This window comes from Dioszegia hungarica (assembly GCF_025882075.1).
Source record: "Dioszegia hungarica strain PDD-24b-2 chromosome Unknown MKK02contig_16, whole genome shotgun sequence".
Classification (NCBI taxonomy): Eukaryota; Fungi; Basidiomycota; class Tremellomycetes; order Tremellales; family Bulleribasidiaceae; genus Dioszegia; species Dioszegia hungarica.
The window spans coordinates 2,250,179-2,266,123 of record NW_026515773.1 but is presented as its reverse complement, the minus strand read 5'-3'; the positions used below and the strand labels follow the sequence as shown (position 1 = coordinate 2,266,123).

The window sequence follows — 15,945 nt, the reverse complement described above, 5'->3', positions numbered from 1 at the left end:
CTATACATAGTCCAATCAACCGGCATTCCGCCTTACACGCTTCACATCCCCCGCTACGCCTGCTGCGCCTGCTGCGCCCGCTGTTCGCAATCTCGCCGGAGCACTCCTCTTCTCCTTCTCTATTCCTTCACCATTCGAGCCCTTGACACGCGTCCTGCTCCCCTCTGCTTCGACGGCGCGTCCACCGTCCCCTTCTCTCCGCGTACGCTTGGTCACCCCGCTCTCCAGTCGGGCCGGTGCGCTCCGCTTATCTCCTGCCGCAGGTGCCGCTTCCTTGCCCTTGCCCTTGACCCTCCCGCCTGCCTCCTTCGAGCCATCCTCCTCCGTTGACCCTACCGCGCGGTTCTCCTCGTTCCGCTTCTTGGCCTGGGGCAGCCGAGCAGAGTTGCTGTTCCCGGAATCCCCTGAAGATCCGGACGACGCTGACGTCCGATCCAGCGCTCTTGGGCGCGTGAAGGCCGCCTGTACATTCCTGGCCGATGCTCTCGCGCCGGATCCGGACGAAGCTGTCGCGCGAGCCCTGGATGGTGCGGCGGCGAGTGAGGCGGTCGGATGGAGAGGATCGTCTGGCCGGACCCGGAGCGGGGCGCGGCGAATGGGCCGGGCGGACGTGGTTGTCGTCGCGGTGGAGGTGGAAAGGATCCCGGACCCGGATGATACCAAACGCTTGATTGACGCCTTTGCCCCGTGCGGAACGGGTCCGAGGCCGGTACCGGACAGCGTCATGGACGAGGACGACGCCAGGGCAGTCGGAACGGATGGGAAGACGGGTAGGGACGGGTATAGCCTAGACGGGCCAGCTTCCGCATCGCCAGAAGGCGAGGCGGGTCTTCGCGGCGCCGATGTTGACGTTTGGGCAGGGCGGGCCGTGACTGCTGCAGCGGGTAGCGAGGACGACGAGGGCGTATAAGCCGGACGTGAAGATGTTGGGCCGTCGTCTTCTGGTACCTCCTGTCCTCCCTCGGCAATCTCGTCCAGCCTCTCCCCCTCATCAAGCAGAAACCTGGCCCGTCGGCGAGATGACCGCCGAGGTGTTTCTGGCTCCATGACCCGGCGGCTACCCTCGGCCGCCTGGATACGGGGCCCAGGGGACAGATGCCGGTGATGCATCGCCTCTGGAGAGCCGTCAGATGGCCTGATTGACTTGGACGGAGAGATCAGGCCTGATGTTGAGCTCTCCCCTACTTCGGCGCGAGAGATTTGGCGCGAGCTCGCAGCTGGTTTTCGCGCCGAACGGAGGAGCCGACCGGGAACATGAGGGGTCGATAGAGACACATTGGCTTCGATTGGGACAATATCGTCCGCATCGTCCTCGTCGCTGATTACGACCGTTTCTGTCTGCACAGCGATCCTGTTACCGGTCGGGGTTTGCGAAGGTGAGGTCATCGTTCGCGTGACGGCCAATCTGATCCGCTTGATAGCGTCTGCAGCAAGGCTGAGAGGGATAGTGACGCCGAAGTGGACGATGACGGCAGATAGGGAGTGAAGGAGGAGAAGGATGAGGTCGATGGGCTTTTCGTACTGCCTAAAGAAGGGGCGGAGGAGAGACGTGTAGATAGCACCAGATGCCTAAGCCATCAGCTACGTTCTCTGTTGACGCGGTAGAGCATGAGAGAGGAGCGCCTGGCTTACAGGCTGACGGAGGAAAAGGAAGGCTAGGCACGCGATCGCTTTGAGCGGGGCGTAGAACGGCAGCCAGCCGAATAACCGAGAGATGATTGGCTCGGCTTGTTCGATCGCAGCCTGTGTTGTCAGCTGATCATCTTTATTGGCATACGAGCGGCACCAGGAACACAATGCTAAGCTCACATATGCGATCCAGCTGACAAGAGTCTCCGTCATCGCCTTGCGCCTCGTAGCTTTGCCTACGGTCCGTCCATTTGGCCTGATCACCCGGAGCGCCCGGAAGCTATCGACAATGGCAAGTATCAACCTCATGAGTCAGCTCTACGCTATCGAGCTCCATACTACTGATGTGGTCATCAGAGCTCACCATAATAGCTCAAACACTGAGCCTTGCAAGGCTAAGTAGAGCAGTACCGATCCAACGAGGATCGTCCATGTCGAGGGGGTCATCTTTCCTGACTCCGCGACATGTCAAGGCTATGCGTTTCCAAGGGGGATGACTCGATCAATCAGACGCCCTTCTGATGCCTCGAACAGCGTCCCCCTTGTCGTTTATAGGCTGATATAGGCTGTATGAGATGAATCAAGAGATCAAGAGCTTGGCTTGTGAAGGAAAGCAAGCGCGTCAAGGTCAAGGGGATATTATCCAAGCGGAGTTTCTATATTTTATCCCCGTCCAAACTCGACAGCCACAACGCCCCAGCAACAGCTCTGACTCTGACTCGGCATACCTTACCTCACCTACCATACATACATCTCATTGGGCTATAGGGCGGATTCAAGATGGACTACGCGCAGTTCAAGGGGTGAGCTGCCAGCTGCTTGTAGTGTGCCAGCGGGAGCTGACGAAAACAGGAAGCCTTTCCAGGTGGTCTCCAAGCTGGGTGTGAGGTATACCGGTATCTTTGACCATATCAGCCAAGAAGACCAGACGATCTGTCTCTCCCAAGGTCAGCTGCCGTGAACAGAAGGCCGCTGAACACAAAAGCTGATCACCAGTGTTCAACCATGGGACAGAAGACCGACCGACTGCGCGAAAGCTCCCAGGTTCGACGAGTACTCTCGGTTGGGTTCGATTCCAGTATGTCTGCCTCGCTTACCCAGTATAATCATAACTGATTGACAGTACCGAGTCAATAGAGTCACTAGCGCTCGTTGAGAACTACATCGCACCTGGGGCCACAGAAGAGCCCGCTGACCCTATTCTCGCTTCCGTTGTGAGTCCCTTTCCTTGTCTCCTTTCCCTTGGCCAGACCTCACCTTTTATGATGAAGCATTTTTCGGATGTTATACGCCTACGGGCGGTTGTCCGAGAGCGCAAAACCCATGTGGACACCTCCGTTGCCTTCCTTCTGACTCTTTTCTCTTCCATCTCATACTCTCACAAACCGAGTGGGACAAGCGCTGACTCGTTCAGAGCAACACCGCACCCGGAGCCGCAGCATCCGCTCCTGCACCTGCTTCCAAAGCACAACAACCCACACCTTCCGCCGCACCTGCCTCTTATACTCTTCCTCCCAAACCTCCTGTCTCATCACCACCACCCCAAAGCTCGCTCGATAGGGTCCAGCAATCCATCGCTGACCTCTCTGTCTCCGGACAGAACAACCGCGGTGCTCAGCCCAACTATAGACCTCCGCGCCGTATATCCCGGGCCCAGGCTATAGAGGTACCGGACGCAGAGTTTGACTTCTCGAAGGGTACCCAAGCCCTCGAAGCGGAAAGGGAAGCGCGGAAGGTAGGGGATGCGGGACCGTCCCGTCAGCCCGGCGCCGCCGACGAAGACGAGGAGGATGCGGACAGTGGCGACAGTGATGATGAGTCAGATGACTCGGATGCGTCCACTCCTCACCCTATCGCCGTCCAGCGCGGAAACGGGAATGGAAACGCAAACGGGAACGGCATACCCGGATCAGCAAGCGGAGCCGGCGAAAAACGACCACCACCTGGCAAACCCGCATACAACAAAAACTCCTTCTTCGACGATCTGTCGGTAGGCGCTTCGCGCGTGTCGATCGCAGAGGAGCGAGGGCGGAATTACGATACATTCGGGGAAGCGGGCGGAGCGGAGTTCCAGCCTGGGAACGGAGGGTACAGGGGTCGAGGAGGAGGAGAGGGTATGGGTGGGCCAGGGGGAAGGGGTCATGGCGGACGCGGAGGGTTCAGCCGTGGAGATGGCCGAGGAGGATATGATCAGTCCGCACCAGGGCGGATGGGATTCCAGGGCCAAGGGCAGGGGCAGGGTGGATATGGTGGACGAGGGGATGGATATGAAGGGCAAAATCAAGGGATGAGGGGTGGGTACGGCGGCAGAGGGGGATATGGAGGCGGAGGAGGGTACGATGGTGGTATGAGGGGGAACCAACAGTTTGAGCACCGTGGGGGGTTCCGGGGTGGATATGCCGGACATGATGGGCAGCAGGGTCAGGGGTTCAGAGGGAGAGGAAGGGGTCAGCCGAGTCAGACCGGTGGGGGATATAGGGGACGGGGTGGGTGGGATTGAGCATCAGCACGAGCATGGGCGATTATCAGAAAGACCGGCGGGTCCGTTGTAGATTAGGTGTGCAGTTGATCAGAGAAACGACCCATATATGAATCGAGACATTGTACAGCACGACGTACCTTGCAGCTGCGATGCCCGAAGCACACTATGGACGAGCTCTGGTTTTCAGATGTCAGATGTGCATTGCTGGTTCATGAACAGAATATCCTTCCAAATGTCATCCCCCAAACACCCTCCATCAGCCTTCCCAACCCCTCTTCGACTCCCCACCCCCTCTCCTTCCCCACCTCCCAAAGACTCTTCCATCCCACTCCCATCCCTGCGCCAAGCGCAGCCCCGACGACAATCTGCGGGACCGTATGATAGCCCAGTGCCTGTCGACTCCAGAGCCCTGCCGCCCAGCTGCCAAATAACGCTATTCGTGCCACACCAAGGGTAAGGGACGGGGAGAGACCGAGATATGAAGCGAAAGAGGGAGTGAGGGCGGGAAGTAAAGGGAGGAGATAGGCCATGTAGAATGTTAAGGCGGTAGAGTGCGTAGAGGGCATGCCGTATGTCTTCTTGGGGCGGATACGGGAGGGCTTGGATGTGGAGGGTGGGGGAGGTGGAGGGCGGGGACGACGGAGGAGGAGTTTGATGCCTTTGGCTGGGATCGTCAGCTTATCCGCGAGCTGCGAGTGGGGCAGAGCGATGAGTGCGCACTATGATAGGAGTGAGACAGCGTCCGCTTTTCGATGGGCCATGTGAGGTAGGGTGAGGTAAGGCACAATGACCATCGAGACTCACCGAGCTGAGAAGCCTCTAGGGCGCCAGAGGCGAACCAAGCGACATGCGGGCTCCTAGTATATACCAGCACAATAGCAGTAGCGAGTGTGACTGTGATGTGCGTCTGAGCGATCAGCTGGGCTCCAGGCGGAGAGCTGGACTGCACGTCTCGCCAGTTTCCTCTGAGGGAGTGGGGAAAGGAGGGCACAGGAGATAGGTGATGGGGAGTAGGACGTACTTCGTCGAGTATGTACAATAGTATGGAGGGGTACTCTGATGGTTTGTGAGGATGTCGGAGACCCATTCTGTCCGGGCAGTCGTGTCTCGACGAAGGCGACAAGGGAGAGTGTAAGAGAGACTGGCAGCATGGGGTTTTGGCTTTTGGAGGTCTTGCCAGGCACGGTTTGAAATCTTGAGGAATGTGGCGCTGGATAACGATGAGTGGCAGGGCTGCGGGGGGGCACAGTGCATGCTCTGTGCGGAAGCCAGAATCAAAGGTGACTGGGCACGAGTATGTACCAGCAGAGGATTAAAGTACGCTGCATGACTGTATGCGCTGACTGTGATCGGTACCGGCTCACAAAACCTCTGATCTTAGAGCCGTACAGATCTTGAGAATTCACCCCTGTGTCCAAAGCAAGCCCATCGTCATTCCATTACATGATAATTGTCATCGGATACGTATATCACGCTGGATCACTGCCCTGTCCTCCAGTCTTCGCCCGTCGTACATCAGTCTCCAACATTCACCTGGTCGAGGGTCCCGAAGAATAGGAGCCAGAGAGCCCCTTCTGGCGGCGGTGACCTCTCGCAAGATCGATGAGGTATTGCGCCGGTGAGCGGCGAGTACGTCGGTCCGACCCGCTAATCAGGAGAGTATCGCTCTCCTCAAAAGAGTCCTCCTCCACTCCACTCTCCAGTGCCTACTGCTTGCCCACCACGCTCACGTCATCTAACCCCCAGGGACCTTCAAGGGTGTAGAATCCGACGTGAGGTTTGAGTCCATCCGCTAACTTCCCTCTGATGTGATCAGTGATCTGCGCCTCTGTAAGGTAGTCGGTGTGAGAGTCCTTGAGGAGCTTCGTCAGCTGAGTTTTGACTGTGCGTTCCACGTAAGCCACGGCGCCAGATGGATTCGCACGGAAAGGCGGGTCACGTAACCAATCGTCGTGATCCTCGCTGTGGAGGCTGGCTGTGACGGAGAGCTGGTTTGTGGACGCATTCGTCATGCGGCCTCGGTGATCGAGGGGTAAGGCGACTCTGATGTCGAAGTGTCCAAAGGTGCTTCGATGGTCCAAGCTTCCATGATATTGTCTGCCTGCTGCGTCGTACATTGGGGTGGTATCTCGGTGGGAAAGGTGGAGTCGTGTAGTGGGATTTAGGGCGAAAGAGCAAGCTGTACTTCGGCGGAAGACCAAACAATACGACCTGGTGTCGCACAATCAAGACTGTGCAGCAAGGGGTATAAAGGAAAGCACGCAACAAAGGGATCCCGCGACTCGACACATGGCGGGACAGTCGTGACGTCAACTGTTCAATGAGGCTGGGTCAAATGTGATGTTTAAATAAGTGCTTCCTATAGTGAGGAGAGATCAGCAGTGTCGGCGGTGATGGTAGTGATGGTGAAGATCGTGGTGAGGTCGTGGTCCCGATGACAGTACTGGTTAGTGCCTCAGCTAGCTAGCTCACTTACAGCGCATCTTTGCGCATCTGCTGACAGCAGCTAAAGCATGTGGACGACCTTCTTCAGTGGCGGGACGGATATCTTTCAAAGGTCGTGTTCTTACCGGGGCTCCAGTATCGAGTGATTCAGAGCTGGGTAGCGGGTCGACTGTTTCAAAATCGGCCGAACTTCGGGCGACCGCCGACGACCCACATACAACCCACACGAGGAATGTGTTGCTATAAACTATAGCCCGCCTGATGACCGCTTCTCAGTGTGTCAGGACTCATCGGTAAATAGTTTTTCCGAGCCCCGCGTGCCTACAGCACTGCTTTGCCCGGTAGGCTTGCGTCATTCCTTGCTGATTTCTGCTGTAGGGGAAAAGTAAAGCCGAATAGAGCCGGTTGTACCGGCAACGGCCCACCCATTCAGTCGGGTATTGCGTCAACCGGCATGACCACGGGCAACACATGTTTCTGCGTCGCCCCCTATAGCTCATTTTCGACTCGAGCTGCTTACTCACGCTCAAAGCAGCTGCTATATAAGGCGACACACATACCGAGCTTTGCATACATACCTCATTCACATCGCCACTCTCACTCTAAAATCAGAACTCTACACCATGCCCAGCGAACAAGAACTCTTCCAGGCCGAGGTCAAGCTCGTCGAGGCTTTCCAAAAGCAGCCTCGATTTGCGCGTACCGTCCGCCCCTACTCTGCCGCCGATGTCGTCCAGAAGCGAGGTACTCTGCCTCTTCAGTACCCCTCGGATGCGATGGCTAAGAAGCTATGGACCATCCTCGAGGCGAAGGCGAGGGGAGAGGGAGGTGGCTGCTCTGCGACCTACGGATGGTGAGTGTCAGTCTCTGCAGAGGCTGGAAAAGAGCTGATGTGGTCAGTTTGGACCCGGTCCAACTCACCCAAATGGCCAAGCACCTCGAGACTGTCTACGTTTCCGGCTGGCAATCCTCCTCGACCGCTTCGTCCTCGCTCGAACCCGGACCAGATCTTGCTGGTACGTGCTCCTTCAGGCGCTCTCAATCTCCGCTGACGAGCAGACTACCCCTCCAATACCGTCCCCAACAAGGTCGCCCAGCTCTTTCAGGCTCAACTCTTCCACGACCGCAAGCAGCGATGGACCCGGAGCAGCGCACTGCAAAAGGGCGGCGAAGCTGAGCTTGCCAAGATCGGCAAGCCGGTAGACTACCTTAGGCCGATTGTCGCGGACGCTGATACCGGTCACGGAGGTGAGTGGTTTGGTAGCGATCTTGGGACCAGCTGACAGACAGGTCTGACTGCGGTGATGAAGCTCACCAAGATGATGGTGGAGAGCGGTGCGGCGGGTATTCATATCGAAGATCAGGCGCCGGGGACCAAGAAGTGCGGACACATGGCTGGAAAGGTAAGCTTCACTAGTCGACATTGCTGACTTCAGGTGCTCGTACCCATCTCGGAACACATCAACCGTCTCATCGCCATGCGCCTCCAATGCGACATCATGGGCACGACCAACCTCGTCATCGCCCGTACCGACTCGGAAGCAGCTACCCTCATCACCACCAACGTCGACCCTCGCGATCAGGCCTTCATCCTCGGCTCCACCGACCCCTCTCTCCCCCCTCTCGTCGAGGTCATGATCCAGGCCGAGATGGAGGGCAAGTCTGGCCCCAAGCTTCAGCAGATCGAGGACGAATGGACCAAGCGCGCCAACCTTTCCCTCTACCCCGACGTCCTCGCTTCTGCGATGGCCAAGCAGGGTCTCTCCAAATCCAAGACCGAGGAGTTCCTCTCCAAGGTCCGCCAAACCCTCTCCCCTTACGGCTCCCACTCGGCCTCCCTCGCGCTCGCCAAGAGCCTCGGTCTCAAGGAGGCACCGTACTGGTCTTGGGACACCCCACGAACTAGGGAGGGCTTCTACCGATACCAAGGCGGTACCAAGTGCGCCATCAACCGGGCGGTCGCGTTTGCCGACTACGCCGACCTTATCTGGATGGAGACCAAGTCGCCCATCTACGCGCAAGCAAAGGAGTTTGCGGACGGTGTGCATGAGCACAAGAAGGGACAGTGGCTGTCGTACAACTTGAGTCCTTCCTTCAACTGGGACGCGGCGGGGCTAGGGGAGAAGGAGATGAAGAGTTACATTTCGGATCTCGGCAAGCTCCTCTTCGTGTTTGCTTTTATCACTGTAAGCCTGCCGTCTTTTCTGGTGTCATAGATACATTGCTGACGTATCAGCTCGGTGGTCTACACTCCAACGCCCTCATATCCGACTCGTTCGCCCAAAACTTCGCCAAGGACGGTATGAAGGCGTACGTCGAGCTCATCCAGCGGAAAGAGCGGGATCTGGGCTGCGATGTCCTCACGCATCAAAAGGTATGTCCTCTCTGCTCCTTTGATCGCCGTGATCCATGCTGACTCTCTCAGTGGTCCGGTGCAGACTACGCCGACTCGCTCATGATGACCGTCACTGGCGGTATCTCATCAACGGCCGCTATGGGCGCTGGTGTGACAGAGTCGCAGTTCGCGGCCAAGGGGAAGCTTTAGTCTAGGTCTTGTGCGCTTGCCTCGTTATGTCGCCCTTTGTATACTTGTGACCTATGTATTGCTTTAGATTGCCTTGCCCCTCTCTAACGAGTTGAAGCACCGGGAGATCATCCCCAAAACTGGGTGAAACAGGCTGAAACGTACGCTCGTTCCAAGCCCCTCGCGCTCATGGGGACGGTCCGAGGTAGCTGAAACGTGCCTTTCCTTGGGGCGTTCCAGGGTTCTTCGGCATACCCCTTATTATCCCCTTCTTGTCGGAGGCATCTTTGCTCCTCCGCCCCTTTTGTATCCCGCTAGCTATCATTCTACATCCCCTCTTATGGCTTCGGCACCGATATGCCCTCCTCCGATGCCCTGGGCCAGCTCCGAAACGTTCAGCCCCAACTGTCGGTGTCACTAATTGGCCATCAGCAAAGTTCTTCCCGGCTCCGCGTCTGCACTCGTCTGCAGGACCAGAGGTTGAAGCTGAAGCAGGGCTGCGTTTCGCAAGCATGGGCAATTGCCCGTATATAGGTTCTCAGGCCCACAACCCTGACTGACAGATGGTACAGATGAAGGAGGGGGGTGGCAACTAGGGTATATCCCCTTTCGCCCGCTTGGCACGACAGGACATCTAATCTTATCTGGCTGTTACCAACCTGCTGATGCTCGTCCTGGACTCCTGACTATAAGTTACCAGCTGGTTCCATCGCTCTCTCTTCCATCTCATCCTCGACACTCCTACCGGCTCTGGCTAGCCCGATCTCGCTCATTTCATCCCCACGCTCCTTACCTTCTCACGCCGCAGCTGTCTAGCATGCTCCCTTTCACTGCCCTCTTTGGCGTCCTGTCTCTCCTCGCTTCAGCTCAGGCAGCAAGCAAGGACGACTGGCGCTCCAGGAGCGTGTACCAGTGAGTGACATCGCTCCAGTCTAGCATAGTGCAGCTAGCTGACACCCCAGACTATTGACGGACCGCTTTGCCCCTCCTATGCCCGGCCTAAAGTGCAACCTCGGCTCATACTGCGGAGGCAATTGGCGTACCATCATTGACAATCTCGACTATATCGAGGGTCTCGGCTTCGACTCTATCTGGATCTCGCCCACTGGTCTGGGTATCGAGGGACCCACCAAATGGGGCGACAACTACCACGTACGTCTTCTGCTTCGCTTTCGTTAGCCCTGGCTGACGGAGCAGGGGTACTGGGGTATCGACCAATTCGGCATCAACCAGCACTTTGGGACCGCAGCCGACCTCAAAGCCCTCTCCGCTGCCCTTCACGACAGGGGCATGCTCCTCATGGTCGACCTCGCAGTCAACCACATCGCATCGACAAACACCGATATCTCGGATTCTGCGCTGGCCTCCAAGTCGGACGGGAAGCTGCTCTTCAAGAAGGAGAGCGAGTACCATCCTGTGTGTAAGATCAATTACGATGATAAGAAGTCGGTGGAGCAGTGGTATGTCCCCTCTCGTCTGAAGGCACTGAGAAAGCCGGAGCTGATAAGGCAGCTGGATGGCCCAGGACGGCGTGGCGCTCATGGACCTCAAAACGGAGAGTGCCGCGGTGGCTGATGTGCTCAAGTCGGGCTTCGCGGCGTATCTCGAGGAGTACGGGATCGATGGGGCCAGGTGAGTTTCAGTCGCATGATTTCACACGATAAGCAGGGGCTGACGAAGCAGAATTGATGCTGCCAAGCATATGGACAAGCAATTCTTGCATGACTTCTGTGAGGCTGGAAACACGTTCTGTATCGGCGAGGTGCTGGAGCAGGTAAGCATAGTCCGAGCTGTTGAGGGGTGCGTAGCTGATCGACCAGAACACTGGCGGACCGGCAGCGTATACTCAGGGGGACAATGGGATCGACTCGGTCTTTGGTTTCGGTGAGCTATTCTTGTCCATGGCCTCCCACTGCCAGCTCATAAGCTGACTTTTAGGCATGACGAAAGGCGCCGTCGAGGTCTTTGCCAAAGATAAGCCCATGTCCACCCTCGCCCGCTTCGCCAAAGAAGCGCTTACCGCCTACGCCGACCCGACCGTCATCGGCGCCGTCCTTGACAACCACGACCTTCCCCGCTTCAACTCTCTTGCTTCCGACAAGTCGAACGTCTACAATGCCATGGCGCTGCAATTCCTCTTTGGCGGTATCCCGACCATGTACTACGGTCTCGAGCAGAACATGACGGGCGAGGAGGACCCGCAGAACCGGCAGGCGCTCTGGCTGAATGGAGAGCTCAAGACGGACGGCGAGAGCTACCAGAGGATCAAGAGGTTGAATCTGGTCAGGAAGAAGATGGGCGAGCTGGGGGGTTTCCACGAGGTCCTCGCGAGTCAGGTGGCGGTGCAGGACGATGACATTGCGTTTGAGAGGAATGGCGGCCTGCTTGTCTTGACCAAGGTGAGTGAGGGTCCGCGTCAGATAAAAACTGCGCTGATTTCCAGCGCGGTGAAGGCCAGGGTGGCGAGTGGACAGTCAGCGAGGCTGGCTTCTCCGCCAGCGCCAAGGTCGTCGAGTAGGCTGCACCTCTCTCATCATCAGCCGTCTGGTGCGACACTGACGATATCAGCCTTCTCTCTTGCACGACCGCTACGGCTGGAGCGGACGGATCACTCAAGATCACCTTCAAGAATGGCTTCCCTTCTGTGAGTCGTCCCCTTGAATTGTTCATCCGGTGAGCAGTACTGACCCAGTAGTTCTACGTCACTAGCGAGATCGCTGGTCAGACCGGCATATGCGGTGGGTCCAAGGAGGCAGACACTGCTCCCGCCGTAAGTTTCGTCGAATCGCATGTCATCTCAAGCTGATTGTCTTAGAGCTCCAGCGCGAGCGCTAGCTCCACCTTCTCCGCTAGCTCTGACGCCTCCACCTCTATTGCGGGCTCTGCGACCTCGTCATCTGCCCAGGTGAGATTTACACTGTCTAGGCACTATCTTCAAGAAGCCTAGCTGACTCTGTGCAGTTGAACGCTCCAGACCTCATTGCGTCCGAAGTTGGCAGTACGGGCAGCAGTGCCACCGCGGTCCCCGCTACGACCACCTTCACTAGCTCTGCGTCCGCTTCCGTGAGCCCTAGTCAAGGCGGAGGTCGAGGCTGCACGCGTCACAGTCGGCGTTGACCGACTGAATAGTAGTTGTGAGAGACTGTATCGTAGCTGGACCGAACCCATTCCCTCTACCCCGCTTTTCTTTCGTAGTCGGTACATATCGTTGACCGATATGCTATATTGCTACCTGTCCTGCTGGTCTTCGGACGACCTACTGAGCTGATGGCCGGCTTGACACTTGCTTCCTGGACAAAAGGCGCAGATGAAACGCCGCCACGTGTTTTCGGCGTTTCAGGTTGCGGCACAACAAAGGGATTCGCGGAGCAAAGCATCTTTGTTCCATGAAACGTCCATTACACTGATACACCTGTTCACCTCAAGCACAAGAAAGACCCCAAGCCCCAAGAGCTAATGATGAAGCCATACCGACGTCACTTGGCGATGAGACTCCGCGTTTTAGCTCAAAGGGCCTCGCCGCTCCTTGACGACAGCGTGGCTAGCACGAGGCTTGTATGAGCCGGCCAAGACATTTTTGCGCGTCGCCTTGACTCTCATTCCTTTGTCTATATCATCCCTCGTATCCCCTCTCAACCAGACTTATCCCCTTGTCTTGACAGCAGTACCCTCTCGACTCTTCCTACTCACTGTACCTCACGCTCCCTCCACATACGCTCATTACACCTCTCTTTCCCCTGATTTGTCTGCATTCTCATCACTCAACATGCTCCCTTCCTCTGTCCTCTTTTCGGTGTTGACCTTCTTGGCCGGCGCACAGGCAGCAACCAAGGATCAGTGGCGTTCCCGGAGCGTATACCAGTAAGCTTACACCATGCCCCATTCTTCTGGTAGAGTACCCAGCTGACTCATAGACTCCTCACCGACCGATTCGCCCCTCCTACCCCTGACAAGCAATGCGATCTCCGGAGCTACTGCGGCGGGACATGGCAGACCCTCATCTCTCGGTTGGACTATCTTCAGAACGCAGGTTTCGACGCCGTCTGGATCTCACCGACCGGGCTGGGTTTGGAGGGTTTCACCAAATGGGGCGAGAATTACCACGTACGCCCCGCTTCTCTTTGACTCTGACTTTGGAGCGCACACTGACAGCACAGGGATTCTGGACGGTCGACCCTTTCGCCCCCAATCCCCACTATGGCTCCGCTGCCGACCTCAAGGCGCTCTCGGCCGCTCTTCACGCTCGAGGGATGTACCTCATGGTCGATATCGCGGTCAACCACCTCGCTTCGACCGATACGGACATCTCGGACGCGGCGTTGGCGAGGAAATCAGACGGGAAGCTGTTGTTCCAGAAGGAGAGCAATTTCCATCCTGCGTGCGGTATCAACTGGGGCAACCAAGAATCAGAGCAGAAGTGGTAAGCTACCGCTCGTTCGAACACTGTGTGACCGAAGGGCTACAGCTGACCAACATAGCTGGCTCGCGCAGGACGGAGTGGCGCTCATGGATCTCAAGACGGAGGACTCGGCGGTGGCCGAGTCTCTCAGGAAGAAGTTCGCGGCGTACATGGCCGAATATGGGATTGATGGTGCACGGTGAGCTGAGCCAGGCACGTATTGCGCCCCAACCGCTGATCATTCAGGGTGGACGCGTCTAAGCACATGACGAAGCAATTCCAGCACGACTTCTGCTCTGGTGCGAACACCTTCTGCATTGGAGAGGTGTATGATGACGTGAGTTGTTCTGCACACATACAGTCGCCTGAAGCTGACCCTTTAGAGCACCGCCGTCGCTGCTGCATACACCAATGGCGACGGTATTGACTCTGTGTTCGGCTTCGGTAAGCCGTTCTTTTCTCCCCGGCTCTTCCCAGGCTAACGAGCAGGAATGATGTGGGGCGCCGTCGACGTCTTTGCCAAAGACAAGCCTATGTCAGCCCTCTCCCGCCGCGCCCAAGAAGCCAACTCCGAGTACGCCGACGCGACCCTCATCGGCGCTATCCTCGACAACCATGATCTGCCCCGTTTCAACTCGCTCGCCTCGGACAAGTCGAACGTCTACAACGCCATGGCCCTTCAATTCCTCTTTGGCGGTATCCCCACCATGTACTACGGCCTCGAACAGGACATCTCGTTCGGCGCGCACGATCCGGAGAACCGTGCCCCTCTCTGGCAGTACGGGAACTTCCAGACCGCCGGCGACAGTTACAAGCGGGTCGCAAGGTTGAACTTGATCAGGAGGAAGATGGGCGAGCTGGGCGGATTCCATGAGGTGATAGGAAAGGAGGTGGGGGCGACGGATGACGATATTGCGTTTGAGCGGAATGGGGCGTTGTTGGTCTTGACCAAGGTGAGCAGCTCACAGGTGATTTTCAAGGGCAGCGAGCTGATAGATTAGCGTGGTGCTGGTCAGGGCGGCGACTGGACGATCAATAAAGCTGGCTTCCCAACCGATGCCAAGCTCGTCGAGTGAGTCACACGTATCTGGAGCCCCTTCATCCTGGACTGCAGCTGATCTTCCAGCCTTCTCTCCTGCTCTACCGCTGCCGCAGACCCCGATGGCTCCCTCAAAGTCACCTTCAACAATGGCTTCCCCTTCGTGAGTCTCCTCTCATCCCCTTGATACTTCCCTGAGAAGAGCTAAGCTGACTCCCAGTTCTACGTCACCAAGGACATTGCAGACCAGACTGAGATTTGCGGGAAGATACCTTCCAGCGTAAGCACTTAGATTCACTAGAGGATTAGAATATGGCTTTGGATGCACGTATAATGACAGTTGTAGTCCTTTAGCTCCGCGTCAAGTTCTGCGTCACTATCAGCTTCCGCCAGCTCATCAAGCTCGGTCTCGGTGTCAGCCAGTGCAAGCACCTCGGTATCGTCCTCGTCCGCCGGCGTGGCCTCCCCCTCGCCTGGTAGCCCGGTCGCAAGCTCATCCTCCTCCCAGGTCAGTCAAGATCCCGCCTCAACCTCTTGTCCACCCGGCTCCACCCCAAGCGCACCCATCAAGGAAGGCTCAGCCGCAGAACCAGACCAGCCTCAGCCAGGACCAGAAGACCCCTCCCTGCCCCCATCTTCCGATCCCAACGGGCCCAACGACCCCAATGCGGGATATCCAGCTGAACAGCCCCAGTCCTTGTCCTCCTCCGCGTCCGCAACCGCCACCAAAGAAGCAGCCATCGGCTCCCCCTCTCAGCCCGGTATCAACCCCAAACCGCCAGCCAGCTCCGGCTCGGGAAGCGGGAACGGAAACGGACAAGGATCAGGACAGACGAGCGGCGCCTGTAAGCGCCGGATCGTCCGTAAGAGGGGGATGAGCAGTAAGTCTTCTCGTTCTTCTTCTGGTCTGGCTCGTTCTTCTTGAGCTTTGTTCATCCCATTTTTGGGCTATTCCTTCTCTAACCCCTCTGACACCCTTCTCACCTCTTCTCCTTCCTAAGAGTAGCTTCCTCCCGACCCGAAGACGCTGGTCGTCCCCTACTTGCTCTTCCCTCGCTTCTCTTGTTCTTCCTTTGGGTACGGTTTCAAGCTGTTGGCTGAAACTTGCGTTAGCTGCTCTCTTTGCGCCGCTTTTAGGGCTCATTCTGGTCGGTGTCGCGGGCATGTAGGGACGTGATTTTTCGGTTTCGGTCGGAGGATAAGTGGCTGGGGGCGGCATTGTGCGCGATCAGGGGACAGTAGCAGCTTAAGCATTGATAGTTATATGCACAGTGGACAGTCGCGAAAGCTATCTCAGTCCCTCTTCTTTGGATCAGGCGGGAAGCGGAATCAAATTGGTCCCCCCCTCTTGCACTCATCAATGGCAATAGCAACGGCCAACGGGAGAGCGATTGGATCTCTACATACTATATTTATTCTGCCTACAA

The 15,945-nt window shown here is 57.1% G+C and overlaps 6 protein-coding genes across 6 annotated transcripts; 4 read left to right on the top strand and 2 right to left on the bottom strand.

Annotated features, from left to right (window-relative positions):
• Positions 1 to 212: 212 nt before the first annotated feature.
• Positions 213 to 2,076, bottom strand: MKK02DRAFT_28957 (uncharacterized protein; the record flags this gene model as incomplete). The annotated part of the gene is made up of 5 exons (XM_053087675.1): positions 213 to 254; positions 292 to 1,569; positions 1,633 to 1,743; positions 1,810 to 1,933; positions 1,994 to 2,076. The coding sequence occupies 5 exons, from the start codon at positions 2,074 to 2,076 to the stop codon at positions 213 to 215; spliced, it is 1,638 nt and encodes a 545-aa protein (XP_052944104.1).
• A 333-nt stretch (positions 2,077 to 2,409) lies between these two features.
• On the top strand, positions 2,410 to 3,920 carry MKK02DRAFT_39003 (uncharacterized protein; the record flags this gene model as incomplete). The annotated part of the gene is made up of 6 exons (XM_053090390.1): positions 2,410 to 2,432; positions 2,482 to 2,576; positions 2,626 to 2,707; positions 2,753 to 2,843; positions 3,044 to 3,619; positions 3,648 to 3,920. The coding sequence occupies 6 exons, from the start codon at positions 2,410 to 2,412 to the stop codon at positions 3,918 to 3,920; spliced, it is 1,140 nt and encodes a 379-aa protein (XP_052944103.1).
• A 400-nt stretch (positions 3,921 to 4,320) lies between these two features.
• Positions 4,321 to 5,198, bottom strand: MKK02DRAFT_39002 (uncharacterized protein; the record flags this gene model as incomplete). Its single annotated transcript, XM_053090389.1, has 3 exons — positions 4,321 to 4,775; positions 4,916 to 5,018; positions 5,133 to 5,198. 3 exons carry the CDS (start codon positions 5,196 to 5,198, stop codon positions 4,321 to 4,323), a joined length of 624 nt encoding a protein of 207 aa, XP_052944102.1.
• A 1,981-nt stretch (positions 5,199 to 7,179) lies between these two features.
• MKK02DRAFT_39001 (isocitrate lyase) lies at positions 7,180 to 9,101 on the top strand (the record flags this gene model as incomplete). Its single annotated transcript, XM_053090388.1, has 7 exons — positions 7,180 to 7,409; positions 7,457 to 7,572; positions 7,616 to 7,804; positions 7,847 to 7,959; positions 7,993 to 8,742; positions 8,793 to 8,930; positions 8,982 to 9,101. The coding sequence occupies 7 exons, from the start codon at positions 7,180 to 7,182 to the stop codon at positions 9,099 to 9,101; spliced, it is 1,656 nt and encodes a 551-aa protein (XP_052944101.1).
• A 796-nt stretch (positions 9,102 to 9,897) lies between these two features.
• Positions 9,898 to 12,205, top strand: MKK02DRAFT_39000 (putative alpha-amylase AmyA; the record flags this gene model as incomplete). The annotated part of the gene is made up of 13 exons (XM_053090387.1): positions 9,898 to 9,992; positions 10,043 to 10,232; positions 10,278 to 10,540; positions 10,593 to 10,712; positions 10,764 to 10,854; positions 10,901 to 10,964; positions 11,019 to 11,479; positions 11,524 to 11,594; positions 11,649 to 11,724; positions 11,776 to 11,850; positions 11,896 to 11,985; positions 12,042 to 12,143; positions 12,188 to 12,205. 13 exons carry the CDS (start codon positions 9,898 to 9,900, stop codon positions 12,203 to 12,205), a joined length of 1,716 nt encoding a protein of 571 aa, XP_052944100.1.
• Positions 12,206 to 12,846: 641 nt separating this feature from the next.
• MKK02DRAFT_28953 (putative alpha-amylase AmyA) lies at positions 12,847 to 15,443 on the top strand (the record flags this gene model as incomplete). The annotated part of the gene is made up of 11 exons (XM_053087674.1): positions 12,847 to 12,941; positions 12,995 to 13,184; positions 13,238 to 13,500; positions 13,559 to 13,678; positions 13,726 to 13,816; positions 13,863 to 13,923; positions 13,969 to 14,432; positions 14,481 to 14,551; positions 14,606 to 14,681; positions 14,739 to 14,798; positions 14,865 to 15,443. The coding sequence occupies 11 exons, from the start codon at positions 12,847 to 12,849 to the stop codon at positions 15,441 to 15,443; spliced, it is 2,070 nt and encodes a 689-aa protein (XP_052944099.1).
• Positions 15,444 to 15,945: the final 502 nt, after the last annotated feature.